The sequence below is a fragment of the Diabrotica virgifera genome, chromosome 3 (assembly GCF_917563875.1).
Source record: "Diabrotica virgifera virgifera chromosome 3, PGI_DIABVI_V3a".
NCBI classification, from domain to species: Eukaryota; Metazoa; Arthropoda; class Insecta; order Coleoptera; family Chrysomelidae; genus Diabrotica; species Diabrotica virgifera.
Genome location: NC_065445.1, coordinates 110,561,240 through 110,584,807, shown reverse-complemented (window position 1 = coordinate 110,584,807; position 23,568 = coordinate 110,561,240). Strand labels below are relative to the sequence as shown.

General features: G+C 32.7%; 1 protein-coding gene across 1 annotated transcript; it reads left to right on the top strand.

The window, feature by feature from the left end:
- The first annotated feature begins 149 nt into the window (after window positions 1-149).
- Window positions 150-19,150, top strand: LOC114332622 (alpha-endosulfine). Its single transcript, XM_028282443.1, has 2 exons — window positions 150-304; window positions 15,324-19,150. The coding sequence occupies exon 2, from the start codon at window positions 15,339-15,341 to the stop codon at window positions 15,708-15,710; it is 372 nt and encodes a 123-aa protein (XP_028138244.1). The 5' UTR covers window positions 150-304; window positions 15,324-15,338; the 3' UTR covers window positions 15,711-19,150.
- Window positions 19,151-23,568: the final 4,418 nt, after the last annotated feature.

The window sequence follows — 23,568 nt, the reverse complement described above, 5'->3', positions numbered from 1 at the left end:
TATTATGGCTATTAAATTAATTAAATAGAACATAATTTGGAATTAAAATGTCTGTATATTTTATAACGATTTTTTTTGAATGATTTTTACAAAACTGTTTGCTAAATCAATATTTTTAAAATAGAGGATTTTGAAGTTTTAGTTTTGACATTTGACGTTGTTATAAACAACGAACAACCTTCAACTTCAACAACCCACCAATGATAGTGAAGTTTGGTTTACTAAATTTTAAAGATTTTTTTAAGTCCTTTATCAGTTGCAAACGATTTTCTAGATTTTATTTATTATTAGGATAAAAAGTGCAGTAAGTACATAATGTAAATGAACTGTCGTTTAAATATCATGAACAAAATGTATACTATATTAACTATTGTTTTCCAATTATGTTTATGATAATTAACTTTCTCATTGAAAATAAAAAACAATTACTCTTTTTACATTTAAACAGTCATAGGGGTAGTTTAAAGGGTGGAGTAAGGATCAAATTGAAATATTATGGAGTTATTGTCCTTCATGACCTGTCAAACATGTTCAAACTTGAATTATAATTTTTAATTCAATTACAATTATTCCTGTTGCTGAGTTCTTAATTTTTCTAAAGCCAAAATTAATAAAATAAAAATTCATTTTATGTAAATAAGTTTTTACAAGTTTTGTTGTGTATATCTCTACATGTTGTACAATTTAGAAACATGTGGTCACTATTTAGGTATAAACAGTAGGCTGTTGATTCTTTAGAAACAATGAAAGTAATTTTAAACTGTGTTGATTTAGTACACTACTTTGGTCTTGTTATTTTTATATTTGTATAATAATTCCTCTACTTGTGGGATCAGTACTCACCTGAAGGACAGCAGAGGCTCATATTCAATAAGCATCTCTTTGTAAAGACAATGAAGTTGACTTTACTAGGTAACAAGACATTTACTCAACAAACACACTACACATTACTCATTAGTAAATATGTGGCTAAAGATTCCAAACCAAGGCCAGAAAAAGAAATAAACATAAATATGATACAAAATGTGAACACAGCTAATCTGTTTGATTAACGGTATGTTTTGTTCTACTAATACAACTTTTGTTTGTTATTTATATAAAATATTAATGTTGTTAACAATTTTAGTACACTTCCCGTCATAAAAAACTGGTACACTTTTTCCCAATGTAAACCTGTCTTCAGACTTGACACAATGGTTCGTGAATCACTTCGTTGGAATTTCACTAGATATAAATAAAAAAAAAAAACGTTAAAAAATGTATAAAGTTTTTAGAAACAGTCGGAAAAATGAAAGAATACCCATGAACAATCACATCAATCACTTATTTTGTATTTGCTGTCTTTTTCTATAACAAATGTTTGTTATTTATAGAAAAAGACAGCAAATACAAAATAAGTGATTGATGTGATCGTTCATGGGTATAGGGCTTTTCATTCACAGTCATTTATTTCGAGCTTCTGTCATGTGTCATCAAATATTAAGATATCTACGTCATACGTCTTTGGTTTGTATCATTGGTATATACCAATAACACATGACGTGTATATATTAATATTTGATGACACCTGGCAGAAGCTCGAACCAAATGACAATCAATGAAAGCCCTATTCTTTCATTTTTCCGACTGTAGGTATTATTTTTGTCATCAAAAAACTGTATCTAATAAATTTAATAATCAGAGAGAGCCTTGTTAATCTTAAAAAATCCACTTATAACTGAAAAATTAAACTATTAAACACAATAAAAAGCAATAGATCCAGTCCTTGATGACTTATTTAATTACATAACATCAGTCAGATTTGACAAGTTGGTCAAAGTAAATCTTTAACGATGCCAACTCAATTAAGTAAGGGCCGGTTGTTCGAACGCTAATCAACAATGATCATTATCAAATAATTAATTACTGTCAATGTCAGCTTTGTTTGGGTTGTTAAAAACATAATTAATTACAAATCTGAGACTATAATCAATTAATATAACAATAATTATTAACATAATTAATAATAAATCTCATAATTGTAATTAATTATGTTTTCAGCAACCCAAACAAAGTTGACATTGACAGTTTTAGTGACAGTAATTAAATATTTGATAATGATCATTGTTGATTAGTGTTCGAACAACCGGCCCTTAGTGTGATAAAACGAGAATAATTTCTAAAATAAAAGATGGTTCTGACAACTGGCTCAAGAGTTCAATAATATTTTCGTTGAACTGGCAATGATGCCCTAGAAATTAGAATGACACATTTGACAATGTGTGCCGCAGCACACTGGTGTGCCCTGAAGTCCCTGTAGGTGTGCCGCCAAATTTGATTATATTCACTATCATTATAGAGATTATTTACCCAAGTGTGCCGTGTCTGAACCAGTTTTTAAGTTAGTGTGCCTCAAGCTAAAAAAGGTTGGAAACCACTGCTATAGACAATAGACAACAAGTAAAAGTTTAGAATGAGTTTAGATTAAGAGGATGGGTACGTATTTTCGGCTGCAATGCTATTCAAATGGGGATTCATTTTTTTCGAATCCTGAGAAAACTAATAAGTATTTTTGAAAAATTTAAACGCAGAATGAAAGATTACGTTATTGGCGAGGCCAAAAGTCTCTGAGAACTTCTATAATGTTTATTTTAATAAGTTACAGGGGTGAAAAACTAAGAGAAAATTTAGTGTGATATTTAATCTAAAATATCTCATTCAAAATAAACTTTTTATTTATTCTAAGGGACTTTCGGCCCTCGGTAATTATATAGTCTTTCATTCTGCGTTTAAATTTTTCAAGAATATTTATTGGTTTTTTCAGTATTCGAAAAAAATGAACATAATGTGCGTGGTAATATTTCAAAATCTATCTTTGTCACAACCCACTCAGTCGAATAAAATATTGTCAGCATACTGTCAGTCAGACAGTGACAATCAGTGACAATTTTAAATATTTGACATGGCATTGGGAATATTTTGAGTTGTTGATTAAATAATATTGATTTAAGACGTGAACTTAATAAAAAGTTAGTTATTTATTTATTTATTTACGGGCAAGCCCAATTCAGAAAATATTATTACAAAAAAAATATTTATGAAAAAAACAATGCCATTCTCAAGTTTTAATTCCCTAATTACTTTAGAGTAAGTAAGATAATGTTTATGAAAAAACAAAAGATGTAGATCTTTGAAACACACTCAGTGATCAAAAGATCCACAAGTACTGGTTTGGACGACCACTCGTACGAAAACAAACAAATGAAATAGAGAATGCGGAAAAATCCCCTTACGAACAATTCACACATCCACTACTTCGGGCTGGGAAAATTTTTTTGAATAGAATCGAAGATCCAAACACCAGCTCTTAGAAATGTGTTTCGCCCTCTTCAACCTCTATGGGCTCATCGGTGAAGATGAGAGGTTGAATATCTTCAGACACATTCCAATCAAAAAACAACATTCGAGACCTAGACATAGCAGGAACGTAAATCTACGCCCAACCTGACAATGCCATTCTCAAGTTTTAATTCCCTAATTACTTTAGAGTAAGTAAGATAATGTTTATGAAAAGACAAAAGATGTAGATCTTTGAAACACACTCAGTGATCAAAAGATCCACAGGTACTGGTTTGGACGACCACTCGTACGAAAACAAACAAATGAAATAGAGAATGCGGAAAAATCCCCTTACGAACAATTCACACATCCACTACTTCGGGCTGGGAAAAATTTTTGAATAGAATCGAAGATCCAAACATCAGCTCTTAGAAATGTGTTTCGCCCTCTTCAACCTCTATGGGCTCATCGGTGAAGATGAGAGGTTGAATATCTTCAGACACATTCCAATCAAAAAACAACATTCGAGACCTAGACATAGCAGGAACGTAAATCTACGCCCAACCTGACAATGCCATTCTCAAGTTTTAATTCCCTAATTACTTTAGAGTAAGTAAGATAATGTTTATGAAAAAACAAAAGATGTAGATCTTTGAAACACACTCAGTGATCAAAAGATCCACAGGTACTGGTTTGGACGACCACTCGTACGAAAACAAACAAATGAAATAGAGAATGCGGAAAAATCCCCTTACGAACAATTCACACATCCACTACTTCGGGCTGGGAAAAATTTTTTGAATAGAATCGAAGATCCAAACACCAGCTCTTAGAAATGTGTTTCGCCCTCTTCAACCTCTATGGGCTCATCGGTGAAGATGAGAGGTTGAATATCTTCAGACACATTCCAATCAAAAAACAACATTCGAGACCTAGACATAGCAGGAACGTAAATCTACGCCCAACCTGACAATGCCATTCTCAAGTTTTAATTCCCTAATTACTTTAGAGTAAGTAAGATAATGTTTATGAAAAAAAAAAAAACAAAAGATGTAGATCTTTGAAACACACTCAGTGATCAAAAGATCCACAGGTACTGGTTTGGACGACCACTCGTACGAAAACAAACAAATGAAATAGAGAATGCGGAAAAATCCCCTTACGAACAATTCACATATCCACTACTTCGGGCTGGGAAAACTTTTTTGAATAGAATCGAAGATCCAAGCACCAGCTCTTAGAAATGTGTTTCGCCCTCTTCAACCTCTATGGGCTCATCGGTGAAGATGAGAGGTTGAATATCTTCAGACACATTCCAATCAAAAAACAACATTCGAGACCTAGACATAGCAGGAACGTAAATCTACGCCCAACCTGACAATGCCATTCTCAAGTTTTAATTCCCTAATTACTTTAGAGTAAGTAAGATAATGTTTATGAAAAAACAAAAGATGTAGATCTTTGAAACACACTCAGTGATCAAAAGATCCACAGGTACTGGTTTGGACGACCACTCGTACGAAAACAAACAAATGAAATAGAGAATGCAGAAAAATCCCCTAGAAAAAAAAAATATTACAAAGACAAAAGCAAAAACATAAAGTGTCAACACAAAGAACAAATATTACAATATCTATGAGATAAAAAAGCTAATAAGTTAAAGAAAAAAAAAAAGAACATTACAATATAAAAAACAAACAAAGTTTAAGCTTAAAAATTGCTGATAGAAATTATATCATTAACATTGTATGTTCAACAAATGGTTTTTAAATCTATCAAAGGAATTGCAGAATATATTTAAGTCATTTAGAGAATTGTCTGAGTGTTCGTGGTAAAAAATTGTTGTAAGTATAGTTATATCTATGGAAGCTTATGTGAAAAGTTTGGGTTTGTCTTGTTGACCGAGTAGGTACAAAAAGACTAATTTTTGACAGAAGATCGGGACAGCTACTATTACCATTAATAATGTTGAATAAGATTGTCAGATCTGTTCTTTTTCTACGGGTTTCTAATGAAGTAATATTCATTAATAATTCCATATCCGTGTAGCTACGATATATATGTTGTTTAAAAGCTACGTATCTGAGAAAGGTATACTGAACTCTATCAATTTATTTTTATGAATTAGATAATATGGAGACCACACAGAGGAACAAAAATCAAGATGAGATCTAACGAGTGAGCAATATAAAATTTTCATTGAATTTATATCTGTGAAATCACGAGATGTTCTTTTAATGAAACCGAGCATTTTCATAGACTTTTGGGCAACGGTACTAATGTGGTGTTTAAAGCTGAGTGAAGAATCTAATATTATGCCTAGGTCTTTGATTTGTGTGCATGATTGCAATGCTTGATCGTTAATAGTATAGTCATGTATTAGCAAATGGTGATTCCTACAGAAACGCATAATATAACACTTACCAACATTTCATTCCATGCCATTAAGAGAGCACCACTGGGATAATTGATTAATATCTGATTGTAGTCCAAGAGTGCCATCATGAGATCTTATTATTGTAAAGCACTTACGGTCATCAGCGAAAAGGAGAGCTTTTGTATGGGAAAAACAAGGGGTAATATCATTAATGAATTTATTGTGTATTATTTGTGGAAGATCCAAGCAGAGAATACATCAGGATAATATATTCTGTGATCCAAGTATTTTGTTGTTGAATATGTTCAAAATTGTAAGCGTTCCATAGTAACAATATATTATTAAAAAATCACTTTAACACTTTTCCTCTTTTCTCGATTGAGTATTAGTTTTTGTTGTACATATAAATTATTACACTGAATTATCACTGAATACATAGTTAGTGAAAAAATTATCACATTTATTAACTAAATTAATAAGTTGCAATTATAAAAATAACAGTTATCCAAGAACATTCAAAAGCCATCTCTTTAAATTAATGATGACATTTTCAAGTATAATGACATTCTAGTAATGTTTACATATCCATACCAGTGTGAATTTTACTACACATAATTTGCCGTGTAAAGACAGAAAAAGTAGGGATACCCGTAAAATATTTGCGAATTATGTACCGATGGCCTTAAGTAGTGAAGTAAATAGATATAAGTCGTACCAATGTATACCCAGTTAGAAAAATAATCAACCAATAGAGTTATAGTGGCTGGGCGATCACTCTTAATGTTAAAATTCTGTTCAAACAGAAGTGCTTAGTTATTATGGTTTGAAATAAACCAAGATGTGCAAAGCTGCAACTAAAATTGAAATTTTGTAGAATGCACATCTTTGTTTTAATTAGGAAGATATTATTTGTTTATATTTAATTAATCCAATTATTCCAATCACTTGTAGAAACATGATATGCCCACATGTGAGATGTGACCCTGTACTTGTCTTCTTCTTTGGGTGTCATACTATGCAGCATGTAGGCTTTCATGCTGATTGTCGAATGTACAGAAACTTCTTCTGCTTTTCTTATCGTCATACTGACATTAGGTATGCTGTCCTGTATCAGTTTCTTATGTCTCTGAAACACGAATATTGCTTTCATCTAGGGCCTCTGTACTCACTGCTTTAAAATGTAAATTTATGAAGATTCTGAATGCTTCCCAAATAGCTACATAACATTTTTTTGGAATGTGTGAATAGAATATGGATGAGATTATACAGGGTGTAACAAAAATACAGGTCATAAATTAAATCTCATATTCTGGGACCAAAAATAGTTTGATTGAACCCAACTTACCTTAGTACAAATATGCACACAAAATAGTTACAGCCCTTTGAAGTTACAAAATGAAAATCGATTTTTTCCGATATATCGAAAACTGTTAGAGATTTTTTAATGAAAATGGACATGTGGCATTATTATGGCAGAAGCAATTTAAAAAGAAATTATAGTGAAATTTGTGCACCCCATAAAAATTTTATGGGGGTTTTGTTCCCTTTAACCCCCCCAAACTTTTATGTACGTTCCAATTAAATTATTATTGTTTTACCATTAGTTAAACACAATGTTTTTAAAACTTTTTGTCTCTCAATATTTTTTCGATAAACCAGTTTTAATCGAGATGCGGCTTCTTTTTTAATATGTTTACATAAAAATTTTATGGGGGTTTTGTGCCTTTAAACCCCCCAAATGTTTGTGTACGTTCCAATTAAACTATTATTGCGGTACCATTAGTTAAACACAGTGTTTTTAAAACTTTTTTGTCTCTTAGTATTTTTCCAATAAGGCACATTTTATCGAGATGTGGCTTCTTTTCTAATATGGTTCAAAATATACCTAAAACTGTAATTTATAAATAAATTTTCATATTATTACCAGGTCTCTTTAATCGTATGTAACAGCATACAATAAAAAATATGTGGTGGATTTGATAAATATGCAAAATATCTAGATAAAAACTAGCTTTTCGAAAAAGTACTAAGAGGCAAAAAAGTTTTAAAAATATTGTGTTTAACTAACAGTGCCACAATGATAATTTAATTATAACGTAACACAAAAGTTTGGGGGGGGGGGTTAAGGGAACAAAACTCCCATAAAATTTTTATGGGGTGCACAAATTTCACTATAATTTATTTTTAAGATTTTCCTGTCATAAGAATTTCACATGTCCGTTTTCAATAAGAAACCTCAAATAGTTTTCAATATATTGGAAAAGATCAATTTTTATTTTGTAACTTCAAAGGGCTGTAACTTTTTTTATGTGCACATTTGTACTAAGGTAAGTTAGGTTAAATCGAACTATTTTTGGTCCCAGAATATGTGATTAATTTATGACCTGTATTTTTGTTACACCCTGTATATTAGGATGAGTTTCGTTTTGATTCAATTTGAGTCCCTTGCCATCCTGTGACACATGTTTCTAGGTTTAGACGTTATCAAAGAGGCTTTGCAAGAAGACTGAATTGAATCAAAATACACCGACTGGTTGGTAAATATGTTTAACAATTGTATATCGTCAGTGATGTGACGAATACCTCCTATCTGCTTTTTCATGAGTTTTGTAGGAAAGATGAAAAACCTTTAGGGTCACCTCCTGTTTTCATATGTAAGTTTTAGGTCCGTGAAGTTAGCCCGAAAAAGTCAGGAAAAAAAATGTGACCGACGCCATTCGATTGTCCACGTTTGTCCACTGTGTTATTTCGTTAGTCCACCAATCAATTTTTTTTTATTAACAAAAAATTTTTTTCGGGCTTCACAAATCCACAAATTTTCGAAAATTCAAAAACTTGCTATATTGTTTGTCCATGTTTGTCCACCAAATAATTTTGTTTGTCCACCCACAGATATTTAAAAACAATTTTTTATATATATTGCTTACGGATAATAGGACAGTACTGCTGAAAAAGTACTTCAGCCTCCATTAGAATGAATGTTTCTGCGGGGGCAGAATCTCAACTACCCGTTTGCCCACACCCTCGCAGCGTTTTTCCAATCCCTTAAAGTGCAAAACAACCCCCTTGAAGACTTTAATTTATTTTTTTTTAATTCTCAACCCGGGCCAAGTTCACATCCGCTTAAAAACGCATTTAAACATTATTTCAGGTTCAGAATGCCAACTACACGTTTGTCCCCTTCGCAGCGTTTCTCCAACCCCTTACAGTGCGAAACGACCCCCCTGGAGATTGTAATTATTTTTTTATTTCTTAATTCGGGCTAATTTCACGTCCGCTTAAATGCGTATTTAAACGTTAATTCGGGGACAGAATCACAACTACCCGTTTGTCCACCCCTTCGCAGCGTTTGTCAAACCCCTTAAAGTGCGAAACGACCCCCCTGGAGATTGTAATTATTTTTTTATTTCTTAATTCGGGCTAACTTCACGTCCGCTTAAATGCGTATTTAAACGTTAATTCGGGAGCAGAATCACAACTACCCGTTTCACCCCCTCGCAGCGTTTGTCCAACCCCTTAAAGTGTGAAACGACGCCCCTGGAGATTGTAATTATTTTTTTTATATTTATTAATTCGGGCTAACTTCCCGTCCGCTTAAATGCGTATTTAAACGTTAATTCGGGGACAGAATCACAATTACCCGTTTGTCCAGTCCTTAAAGTGCGAAACGACCCCCCTGGAGATTGTAATTATTTTTTTATTTCTTAATTCGGGCTAAGTTCACGTCCGCTTAAATGCGTATTTAAACGTTAATTCGGGGACAGAATCACAACTACCCGTTTGTCCACCCTGGAGATTGTAATTATTTTTTTATTTCTTAATTCGGGCTAACCCCCCTGGAGATTGTAATTATTTTTTTATTTCTTAATTCGGGCTAAGTTTACGTCCGCTTAAATGCGTATTTAAACGTTAATTCGGGGACAGAATCACAACTACCCGTTTGTCCACCCTGGAGATTGTAATTATTTTTTTATTTCTTAATTCGGGCTAACCCCCCTGGAGATTGTAATTATTTTTTTATTTCTTAATTCGGGCTAAGTTTACGTCCGCTTAAATGCGTATTTAAACGTTAATTCGGGGACAGAATCACAACTACCCGTTTGTCCACCCCTTCGCAGCGTTTGTCCAACCCCTTAAAGTTGGACTGTAAAAGTAAAAAATGTTGTAAGTAAAAAATTAACGATTAAATACGTATTTAAGTGGACGTGAAGTTAGCCTGAATTGAGAAATAGAAAAAATAATTACAATTAACAGAGGGGTGGTTTCGCACTTATGGCGGTTGGACAAACGCTGCGAAAGGGTGGACAAACGGGTAGTTGGGATTTTGCCCCCGAATTAATGTTGAAACGCATTTAAGCGGACGTGAAGATAGCCCGAATTGAGAATTAAAAGAAAATTACTACAATCTCCAGGGGGCCCTTTTGCACTTTAAAAAGTTAGAAAAACGCTGCGCAAGGGTGGACAAACGGTAGTTGGGATTCTGCTCCCAAATTACCGTTGAAATACGCATTTAGGCGGACGTGAAGTTAGCCCGAATTGAGAATTAAAAAAAAAAAATTACAATCTCCAGGGGGGTCGTTTCACACTTTAAGCGGTTGGACAAACGATGCGAAAGGGTGGACAAACGAATAGTTAAAATTCTGTCCCCGAATTAACGTTTAAATACGTATTTAAGTGGACGTGAAGTTAGCCCGAATAGAGAAATAAAAAAAATTATTACAATTAACAGGGGGATGGTTTCGCACTTTAAGGGGTTGAACAAACGCTGCGAAGGGGTGGACAAACGTGTAGTTGGGATTCTGTCCCCGAATTAACGTTTAAACACGCATTTAAGCACGCGTAAAGTTAGCCCGAATTAATAAATAAAAAAAATAATTACAATCTCCAGGGGTGCCGTTTCGCACTTTAAGAAGTTGGACAAACGCTGCGAAAGGGTGGACAAACGGTTAGTTGGGATTCTGCCCCCGATTTAACGTTTAAATACACATTTAAGCGGACGTGAAGTTAGCCCGAATTTAGAATTAAAAAAAAAATTACAATCTCCAGGGTGGTAGTTTCGCACTTAAGGGGTTGGACAAACGCTGCGAAGGGGTAGATAAATGGGTAGTTGGGTTGGGATCTGTCCCCGAATTAACGTTTAAATACGCATTTAAGCGGACGTGAAGTTAAGCCGAATTAAGAAATAAAAAAATAATTACAATTAACAGGGTGGTGGTTTCGCACTTTAAGGGGTTGGGCAAACGCTGCGAAGGGGTGGACAAACGTGTAGTTGGGATTCCGTCCACGAATTTACTTTTAAATACGCATTTAAGCGGACGTGAAGTTAGCCCGAATTGAGAATAAAAAAAAATTACAATCTCCAGAGGGGTCGTTTCGCACTTTAAGGGGTTGGACAAACGCTGCGAATGAGTGGATAAACGGGTAGTTGGGATTCTGGACCTGAAATAACGTCTAAATGCGTTTTAAAGCAGACGTGAACTTGGCCCGGGTTGAGAATTAAAAAAAAATAAATTAAAGTCTTCAAGGGGGTTGTTTTGCACTTTAAGGGGTTGGACAAACGCTGCGAGAGTGTGGACAAACGGGTAGTTGAGGTTCTGCCTCCGCAGAAACATTCATTCTAATGGAGTCTGAAGTACTTTTTCAGCAGTAGGTACTGTCCTATTATCCGTAAGCAATATATATAATTTTTTTTTAAATATCTGTGGGTGGACAAACAAAATTATTTGGTGGACAAACATGGGCAAACAATATAGCAAGAGAGTTTTTGAATTTGAGAAAATTTGTGGATATGTGAAGTTTGCCCGGAAAAAAAATTTTGTTTATAAAAAAAATTGATGGGTGGACTAACGAAATAACACAGTGGACAATCGAATGGCGTCGGTCACATTTTTTTCCCGATTTTTTCGGGCTAACTTCACGGACCTGTAAGTTTTGACTTGTTTTGTAGTAAATAAATAGTTGAATTTACTACAAAACAAGTCAAAAAATATCATATGAAATCAGGAGGTGCCTAAAAAAAGTTTTTAGTCTCTTTTACAAAACTCATGAAAAAGCATAGAGGAGGTATTGTCACATCACCGACGATATATTTAAATATATGTACTTATGAATTGTATAAAATATTGGACGTATGGTAAAGAAATGGTCGCAGTAACTACCAAAAAGTAGAAAGTTTGCAGGTTAAAGTTTGCATGGATAGATTGATATAAAATATTGTATGGTGAAGGATTTGTAAATGATTTGATTTCCTAATTAAAAAGACAAAAACAAGTAGAATATATTGTCATAGACAACTTGATAAGATTGAGACTTCTGATGCAGAGCCTACAATGAAACTTATAATAACTTTTTATAAGTATGTTTTATCCCATTTAAAGTAAATTTATGATTCGACTATTAGGGGAGTGCATATAGATTTTCACTTCGGAAAAAATCAAATAAGATAGAACTTTTTGTAATTTCATTAAGAAATTTTTAATAAACAACATATCAAAAAGTTCTACTCGAAAAGTGGGTGCTTCATTTTTTATTAAACAAATGAACTGCGAAATTAGATGTATTTTTTAAATAACTCCGAAAATATAAATTGTAGAAAAAAACTGACTTGACCGTTGAAAAATTCAGAAAATTTTACAAAAAAAACATTCTATAAGGATTTTTCTAAAATTAAATCTGTAGCTTCTATAATTTTTTATTTATAACGCTTAAGTCACCCTTCTCACAAACATTGGCGCACTGTAAACTAGCGTACGGCGAAGTGCACGGTTGAGTTATTTTAATGTAATTCTTTAACTAATGGATCAAATGAAATTTTATAAATTGATCATGAAAGAAGAATAATTTAGCTATCTTATGGTTGTAATAAAAATAAATAAAATGTATGGGCATAAGTATGGTGTGGGCGGAAATTGAGACTTACATGAATTTGGTTTAAAAATGATTTAAAAATGTGAAACTAATACAATGTTTCTTATAAAACTCTCAATTTTGCACAGCTTACCTTTCAGACATCTTACTAAACGATGTTTCTCTCAAAAAAAATCTCAAAAATTTAATTCAAATGATACGACGTCTCAAAAAATGTAATTTTTGAAAACTTCGTAGTTTTAGAGAATTACCACCACTTAAGACGGTGTTACTCAAGTTTGAACAGATTTATTACAGTTTTATAGGTGCTTTTTTAAAGCTTAGGATGTAATCTTTAAAATGCACTAAATTATTTTACTTTAGAAATGAAATAAACTATTTCTTTTTGAGAAAATTAAGAAAGATAACAAAAATGAAATAGAAAAACCGAAAATTACCAGTTAAAGAAATGTTTATACAAAGTGATCAAAACTTTTTTCTATAAAACTTACCTAAAATACATTTAATAATAAGCTTCAACAATAATAAATGTTTAACAAAAAAATTTTTTTTAGCTCTTACAGAGTATGTCTGCGTAACTTGAAACCTATTGATAACTTTTTTATTATCGGTTTTACGAAAAAAAGGTATTCTAAATAAAATACTCTGCATCGTATATAATCTAAGATGCAACCATCAAATGTCAAATTTTATTAATTTTATACGAGGTATGTCAAAAAATATGAATTTCACTCAAGAGTAAAGTACCTCTATATTTCACAATATCGAAAATTGTTATTAAGAAAAGTTGTTTGGAATTAAAAAATATGTTTCGGTGTTCAATTACATCCTTCTAATTAAAATATTGTGAATAATAAAGGCACTTAACTCTTAAATAAAATTCATATTTTTTACATACCTCGTATAAAATTGCAAAAGTTTGATATCTGTTAGTTGTATCTTAGATTTTAGACCAGGTAGAGCATTTTACGAAGAATAACTTTTTTTCGTAAAATTGATAATAAACTAGTTATCATAATTGTAATAAAATGATGATAGGTATCCGTAATTTGAGAAAAAAATGAAAAAAAAAATTTTTTTCGATTAGAATGATGTAATTGTATATTACATAATTTTTAATTTCAAACAACTTTTCATAATAGCATTTTTTGATATTCTGGAATATGAAGGTACTTTACTATTTAACGAAATTTATATTTTTGACATAACTCGTATAAAATTGATAAAATTTGATATATGACGGTTGAGTTTTAAATTTTTGACTATCCAGAGCATTTTATGAAGAATAACTTTTTTTCGTAAAATTGATAATAAAAAAGTTTTGCATGTGGTTCCTAGCTACGCAGACATACTGTATAAGAGCTTCTGTATAAGAATTTTTAAATTGTAATGCCATATTCGGATTCAGCAGAATCAAAAACAAAATAGAAACATATTTGATCAAAGTAAAATGTCAACGATATTTTTAAAATTATTTATACACAAGAATTGTTATTGTTTAAACAATTAATAAACAATTAGCGGCCAAATCTGCGAGTAGAACTTTTTACTTTAACATGTATACAAACTAACAAAAAAAGTTTTAGAAAAATATAAGCTTGTTTTAAGCTTATATATTATAAATTTTAGAAAATCATAATATGACAAATTTTTATAGGGTTGTTAAACATATTACTTAGTCTCAATAATAGAGCTCTTATTGCAGAGAGTTTTGCTTGTAGACATGACCCAAATGGCAAATATTTTCTTGATATGCATTATAATATAGTTTTTAAGTTCCTTTTGAGGGGCCATGAATTGGTCCTGATCAGTATCGAAATTTTTGGCAGGGAAGAGTTTTTGAATTTCTTAGCCTATATCCAAACACTATATTAAAGTTACTGTGAAAGTATGCCCAGTCAAGCACAGGTCAAAATGTATATTGGAGGGACATGCACTAATAGGGCTGAAGACTGTGGAAAACAAGCAGAAATCAGCTCAGTGTAAGGCTGCACACTCTATAGCAAAGAACTTGAAACAGTTAACCCTTTTGGTGCGAATGAGTCGAAATATGTTGTTCTCTTTAGGCTGACTATGTACTAAAGTAATTGTGTGCCTGTGCCTCTTGTGTCAAAAGAAGTCATGCACCTGTAACTTAAGAAGTGAATGAGGTCTTTCAACATAATTTGCACGGAAAGGGTTAATCATAATATCTTGCATAACTGTGAGGAATTGGGTCACAAGCAGCAAACCCTTTTTTTAGACTACCAAGTGACTCCAAGAACATCTCTAACACATCAACATATCAACTAAATTTGTACACACTGGTACAGGGTTCCAAAATTCTGTAAAATTCTATCATGAATGAATGGAAAATGTACAAGAAGCTAATTGGCTATAGCGTAACTGGTTTTTAACAGAAGGATTCTGATTAATATTATTGTGTAACATTAATATTACACAAACTTCACTTGTGAAGAACATGGTGGGACACATGCAATTTTCACACTACTCTGAACACTCTTTCACACACACTGAAATTTTGTGACCTTATTTACATACATAATGAAGAGTTAATGATTTTCGTTACAAAAACACAAGCATATTTTGCCACTTTGTCATTTCTCCACTCCTGCTGAGCTTATCTTGGATTTAATGGTTGGTTGACTGAATATGTGTTGATATTATAAGAATAACTTAATAGATATTATGTATTTACTTTTTTAAGCTTGTATATATTCATTTAATTGTATTTGGTCATTAATTTAATATTTGTTTGTAGTGAAAATTAGAAACAATGAGTGACCAAGAGCAGTCCCCTGTTGAATCTACCCAACCCAATCAATTAACTCCTCAAGAATTAGAGAAACAAGAGGAGGCAAAACTTAAAGCCAAATTCAACATTCCTTCAGGTGGAGGACCAGGTTTAAAAGCAAGTGGACACTCAGCCTTCTTACAAAAGCGTCTGTCAAAGGGACAGAAATTTTTTGATTCTGGAGATTATCAAATGGCAAAACAAAAGTTTGGCAATATTTCTAACAAAGCAGGACTTCAGTTGCCCGGCCCTATATCGTTTGTAGGCACAGGTGATGCCATCCCGACTCCTGAAACAGTTCCTATAAGAAAAACTTCCATAGTTCAACCTTCAAAATTTACTAATATTAGTTAGAATAGACTGATGCTGTATATCTGTAGCCTTTAAAGTTGGTTATGTATTATAAGAATAATTTTGTTGCCCCAATGAACAGTCATTTTATACAATAATTAAACTAAAACGTGCTGCTTTATTTGTAATAATGAAATATTTGTTAACATTCAAATTTTAGATAATAGCTAGAACTAATTTGTTTTGTTATATTCATGGAATATATTACGTAAGTTTATTTTTAAAATCTTGTGACTAATTTTACAAATCGTGATGACCATTTCAGTAGTAATGTGTTAGAAAAGATATACCTAATAAAAAATAACTGTATTATATCAATAGTCTTTTATATTTAACAGATTAACTATGTCTTATATTATGTTTATTCAGAAAAATGTATTTGTTATATTTTGGTGGTTCATCAAAATATAATAATTTAAGAGATAGCTTGGTTTTAGCTGTTATTTAAAATCTGGATTCTACACTAGTTAATCAAGAAAGCAATTTGAAAGTTAAAAAATACAATGTATGTTTTATTAAATAATAAATCTCTTAATCTTAAAAAAGAAACATTAATAGTTAATATACGTAAGATGCTGAAGAAAATCGGTTTTGATATTTTTGAACAGGTTATTATAAAGTTAAACTTGGTATTGATACCAATAGACGAGAATCCATTTTTATCTCTAAATCCTAACCGGCATTGTAGAATATTCTAATACTCATGGATGCCTTCTAATTCTTCTTCTTCTTTTGGCATCATAACCCTGGTTGGGTCTGCCTGTCTGGCTATGCCCTTCCACTCGGATCTCTCTTGTGCCCTTCTTCTCCATTTGCTTTGTTCATGGTTTTCAGGTCGTCTTCCACGTCATCCAACCATCTCGTTCTGAGCCTACTTTTTTTTCGCCTTCCTATCTGCTTCCATTGTAATATTTTCTTTGTTTTATTTTTAATCGTCTTGTCTACACATGTCCTAGCTAGGAATTGCAATCCAGCAGCATTTTCAGTCCAGCTGGATTTTTGCAAGATTAACCTGGATCCAGCAAAATGTAAATTCAAAATAAAAACACGATTTTAATGTTTTTATTTTGTTCATTTTTGAACAATTTTTTGTTCAACTTTGCTTGTGTCGGCTGAGAATTGTCATGAATAAAATTTTATCCAAATGAACTTATCTGTTGTAAGAGTAAATCATTTGAAGTAAATTTCATTGACGGCAATTTTGAGCTGACACGTTAAGTAATATGTTTTTTTCCATGGCTTACTGAGGACGTTTTTTGGATCTCATGATAAAAATCAGTCTGTATTCTAAATTTCTAAACAACATGAATTATTTAGTTTCTTGAAAGTGAGACCTTATAAAACATATGTTGTCTATTGCCTTACCGCCTAATCTACTCTGCACAAAACTGCACATATTGCCGGTTGCGGAGGAAGCCCTTTCGGTCTCTAGGCTGGTCGGTTTTAAGGTCATCAAATGGTTATAAACCATGGACAAATTATGATCGATTTTCGCTGTTTCGGTCTCATAAACGGTCATTTCCTTTTTGAAAATGTCTGCGTAATTTTTTGAGAATATATTTTTTTAGGTTATAGAAGTATTTTCTCTCTCCTCTTTCAGTTCAATTTCAAGTTCTTGTTCTAAAGTAAAATTCACGGAGTCCGGATTAGCGACCCGTCTTCTACTACCATTATGTCCTCTGGCACTGGTTCCACAATCACTTGTTTATTTATACGACTCGACAAAATTTTCATTTTCTGTCGCATTGCATTCTTTTTCGGCATGGGGAAATAACCAGGACTCTTTAGTCCTTCATCATCCATTTTTTGATTTTGTAAGTACACTGATGTAGCTGTAATTTCAGAGAGGCGCTGTTCCGCGATTCTGTTGCGTAGTGCTTTCGATTGCTCGGAACTAAGGTTTACATTTTTTTTTAAACAAACTAAATAGTCCTGACTATTTAGTTTGTCTAAGGCAAATTTCCTGGTTGTGTCGGCCGATATCAAAGTGGAGTCTCTTCTGCATAGAGCTTCTACAGCCAGTTTCACCGGTTGAAATGTAGCGATCAACTCGTTGATTATTGACCACTCGCCAGCAGAGAATTTTATCGCAGAATCAATGTCTATCAACACTATATCGATGCAAAATTTTAGACTGTAGAATCGTTCCAGCATAGTATGCAAACTGTTGCTGACACACGGCTTTGAATAAAGAGGCCAATGAAAACATGAAGTAACTTATTTCGAACTTGACAGCACGTAAAAAAGACGCTGGATCCAGCAATTGCAATCTCTAGTCCTAGCCATGACAATCTTTGACTTTTCACAAATCGTACAATATTGTAACCTTCATTCAATTCATTAACCTCGTTTCTCCTGATTCTCCATGTGCCAGCTTTCGCTTACACAGTGCCATATACTTTTCTTAGTATTTTTCTCTCGAATGTCCCTCTAATTCAAAAGTACATATTCATCGTTTGGTATTGTTTATAATTTTATTAAATATATAAATATAATTACATATCCTCGGCCTAATGTGAAAAATGCATAAGTTAAAAATAACTGATTTTACAGGAGAGACAAATAACTACCTGCATAAGTCCACTTATATACAACTAAATATAATGTGAAAATTGCACAAGTCCCTAAATAATTTATATTCACGTTTTTAGTAATCAATCTGTTGTGTTATTTTAATATGCACCCTGTAGGTACTCGCCCGTTTACAGTAAAAAGACTTTTTATTGTATAAACATCAGAAAAACACCGAAACGTTTTAATGGTTTGGTCACTAACAAGAGCGGACTTGTGCAGATTTCATATGGTGTTCAACATTAATGGACTTATGCATATTTCATTTTCGCAATTTTAGCAAAATCTAGTAAAATATATTAGAAGAAAACAGAGCCGTACATAGCTTTTGGATAATGCTACCAGATGCCATCAAAAGTCTAAAATTTAATATTTTGGACTTATGCATTTTTTTCTGGCTCAACTTTACAGTAACTTAATCTTATTACAAGTGACAAGCTAGATAATTTTTCTAATGGAAATAATCTAAAACAGTTTTTTCTTCGCCATCTTTCGTAGAATACTTAGTACCGTTTACTGAAAGATACTGATGAAAAAATAAAAAAGATACAATAGTTTTGTTAGTAAGGACAATATAAGTTTCATTACTTCTAGTGTTAGACGTTTTAGGTTAATCTCCAAATATTGATCAATGTAGCTGTATTCAGGAAGACATATAGATGTATCTAGGATTTATTACCTACTCTGTTAATGCAATTTGTACAAAGAAAAAAAAATGATAATTAGCATCCTGAAGATAGCTATATAAACAAAAACTACAAAATGAAGTTTTTGTTTTTATTTTTGTAAAATTTGGGATTGACTTTTATATTTTAATTACTGTGACTATGTTCTTACGAATATTTGAATAAACGTACAGATAAAGAATAAAATCCATCATTACATTATTTTTGCAACAAAAAAAAACAGATCTTTGTACTAATCACAGTTTTAGTTTTACTATACGGCAACTTTTTGAACTGGTTCTCCATGTTATTGAAAACTGAATAGCAAGAATGTACTTATTGGAAGATATATTTTAATAATAAAGAAATGAAATAAGTCTTGTGTTTAGTAGAAGATAAAACAAAAATTTAATAAGGAAATAAGATTTTTTAACCAATTCACCAACGAATACATTAACATCCTGGAGAAAACCCACTTTTTTACGATTACTAGCTAAATAATTCACATCAAGTTTTGCACACGGATAGGAGGTATCACTTGAGAAAGGCACTTTGCCGAAATAGCTGTAGTGACAATGCCATCATCATCGTGATCATGCAATAATTGCATGATCACAATTACAGCCCTAAGTATTTTGCATATACATAACTACCAGCAACCCTTACGGCCGGTTTCACAAAGTAAAGTTAACTTCTGGTTAAGAGATAACCTCAAAATTACCCCAAAATATGCGTTTCAGTTTCATAATTGTTACCCTTCCGAGTATACTCATAAGGGTAACCCACTCCAACCTCTGGTTAAAAATTCTGTGAGTTAACCATACTTCGCCGTTGACCTGAAACTAAAACGCATATTTTGGGGTAACCTCTGGTTATCTCTTAACCACAAGTTAACTTTACTTTGTGAAACCGGCCATTAAAGGGTTAAAAGTGCCTACACCACTAAACCAAAACACATCACGAAGATGCCTAAACAAGAACTTAGGACAAATAATCCCCACAAATTTTTTTGCACAAAATATCTCAGCAAATATCCCCAAGAAATATTTGTTTCCGAACCAGGAACTAGAGCGATACGAGGTAGTTTTCAAAGGAGAACATTACTGGAGGCCAGGACGAGTTTTTCATCGCATGTGGATGAAACACAACAAAAATTGGATAAAAAAATGGATGAGACACAAAAGAAAATGGATAAAATCCAAGACAACCAACAGGAAACAAAACAAGCCATACAAGAGAACAACAAGAAAATGGAGGAACGCATAGAAAAGTATGAAATGAAAATTAAAGATCACATGCAAGAACAAGAAATGAGAATGAAGGACCACATGAAAGAACAAGAAATGAAAATTCAAAATAAAATGAAGGAGTTAACGAATTGCCAGAAAAAAGAAATGGAAAGTTTGGAAAACAGACATAGAAGAAGTGGAAAGAAAGATTGCGGAAATCAATACTCAACAAAATGTCGGAGAAAGAAGAGAAATGGTTATACATAGCACAGATGACGTGAAGATAAGGTTTGGCGGGGATGTAAGAAGATTACACCCAGTGCCGTTCATAAATAGCCTGAAAAAGAAAATACAGCACATCGGAAATTTCGAAACAGCAAAAGAAACTATCAGAAACCATCTCAAATATGAAGCAAGCCTATGGTTCGATAGCAAAGAAGAAGAATTCGGCAATTGGCAACAATTTGAACAAAAATTTTTGAATTATTTCTGGGGAAAGGTCCAACAATTGGAAATTAACAAGGAATTGCAAAATGGGAAGTACAATGATAGGATGGGTGTATCAGAAAGGACATATGCGTTACAAATTTACAATAATGCAAAACATTTACAATATAATCATCATAACTCATCGGAACAATTAGTCGAACTGATTGCAAGACATTTCGAAGAAACGTTGGAAGACCATATCACATTGCAAAACTACAAAGACATAGATAGTTTATGCCAATTCCTACACATAAGAGAATCATGTTTAAGAGAAAGAAAATCAAGAAGGTCGCGAGAAGATTACAGGCCCCGAGAGACACAGGATTACAGAGAGAGAAATCAAAATAGGAGAGAATATACAAGACGAGATTTTAATCCCAGAAGGGAAAACGAAAATAGAGACAACGGAAGAGGAAATTATGAACAAAGAAATAGGCAATGGAATGAGGACAGAAATCGAGAATACCAGAGTAGAAACATCACACGCTCAAATCAAGAAAACAGAAATAATGGTAGACAAAATGAACAGGGATATCGAGAAAACCGAAACAGATCCGACAGACCAAGAGAAAATAGAAGAGAGGTAAATAATACCCAGACAGAAGAATATGACGGAGAGAGAAATTATGACGAAAATATAAACAACGATGAGCCACCGGCGTTTTTTTCACGACGGCGCTCACTAAAAACAAAAAAACAAACAGGAATCTTTTGTCACCCCAAGGAGTTTATTAAATTGGCAGGAAACAACGAAAAGAAAAATGGAGTTAATTTAAAATTTGTGGATGGATTTATCAACGAGAAACCAATTAAAATTATGATAGATACTGGATCGGAAATGACATTGGTCAACAGAAAACTAATAGAAGAAGTTAACTTAACAAATTTAATTTACAAAATACCTAGGGTAAATTTAGTGGGCGCAAACAAACGGACATTGGCAACTATAAATGAAGGCATACGAGTAATGGTACGACTGGGTAAGAATATGTATGCACTACAATGTGTAATAATGCCAAATATGTCACATGACATGATAGTAGGAGTTGACGAATTGGCCGAAAAACATGTAGTGATAGATTTTAAAAATAATACGAGGAAACTAACAGAAGAAAAAGAAAAAGAACAGGACAAGGAACAGGAGAAACAAAATACGGACGGATCAGGTAAAGAACAAACAGTGGAAATGAATTTGGCAACGAAGCAAGGACAAAGAAGAAAAGGGAGAAAAAGTCAGAAAAAGATAAAAGAAAATGAAACCTGTGGCTCCTCAAAAGAAGAGTTGAGCCCAAAAGAAGAAAAATTGAGAGTATCAAAAGCAAAAGAAACCTGGGATTCCTCAAAAGAAGAGACGAGCTCAGGAGAAGAAGAAATAAAGCTAACAAATGAAAGTGAAAAGAATATGATTGAAACAGTGGTATTTGAAGAGGAGGTATATGCAAACGAGGATGCAGAATGCACGGTAAACATATGTGAAGAATCTGAGGAAAAGGACAGAAAATTGATATGTGGAGAAGGGAAAGAAAAAGAATTGCGGTTGATGTTAAGAAACTACGAAAATTTGATCAATGAGGAAAACAGAGTGGCGAAAAAGTACGAACATTCATTTGAGGTGAAAAACTTGGGAAATTTTCGATCAAAGACTTACCCGATTCCATACAAGTATCGACAAGAGATTAAAGTAAGGAAATATACAGGGAGTTGGTTTTGCCTCGAGAAAATTTATTTAAAAATGCAGATAAATTTTATCGAATACAAAGGCGGGGATTTGTTATATTACTATTTGATATGAGAATTAGAATTTTATAATTATAAGCAAAATTCAAATTAATATAAAAGATCTTCAATTTTCTCAACCACGGGCATGTAAATTTAGAACAACCTGTATACAACAAATTATTATATTTAGTTTTTAAGAAAGTGATTCGAAGAAGTGTACGAAACTCGATAACAATGCGCCTAAGATAAACAAGTTTGAGTGACGCGGACCATTGTAGAGTTCGCGGAAGATTCGATCATTAGCCTACGCTAAATAAGACTCAGTGAAATAGATAATAGGTCATTAAGTTTTGTAAAAAGTAGAAAGTAAGTTTAAATTGGGAAATGATTATTTTTTCTTGAAATCCATTAAACATATTTAGAAAGATTAAAAGTTGGTATTGAGGAATACGGCGAATTAAAATTTGTGGTGGAATGTTGATTTAGGAATCTGGAAGGGATATTGAGAAAGTAGGGGAATGAATGAGGATGAGAGATCAGAATGTTTTGAGCGGTGGAGAGGCGAAGTCCAGTGGTGGACGGTAGTGTACGAAGAGTGAAAACGCCGGTATAGTTCCGTGAGTGTTGAGTACCCATCGGAACGAGAGGTAGGCCGAGTCGAGAGAAAAGAATCTCCTTGAGCAAAGAGTGTCCCGGTGGCTGATTGAAGTGGTTCGAAAAAGGTAGAACACGGCATCACGAGAAAAGCAGGAACGAGAGCGATATGAGGTAGTTTTCAAAGGAGAACATTACTGGAGGCCAGGACGAGTTTTTCATCGCAACCAAGGGTAGGAGGAAACGGGTTTGTGTGAGGACATTCGCAGTTCACCAGATAAAGGTCAGTCTCATTTGTCAAGACATGAATGTATGGTTTTTTTGTATTAAATACCACATTAAAAATTGAAGAACATAATCGCTAATATCAGAAGATTTTCATCAAACTTAAATCAATTTGTTGCTAATAAATCCTAATAGTTTCATTATTAATAAAAGTTTTAAATTGGAAACCAAAAGGAAATAAGATTCCCATTTTTAAATGTTTGTATTAAATAAAAATAAGATCTAACAAATATTAAGCAGTAATTGCCATTTATATAAAATAAACAAAATTTTGATTTATAATTGTAATCCATATGTGTGTATTATTTT

What these genes read in the sequence shown, in the direction of transcription:
- LOC114332622 (XM_028282443.1), top strand. Translation starts at nt 15,339, where the DNA reads ATGAGTGACCAAGAGCAGTCCCCTGTTGAATCTACCCAACCCAATCAA.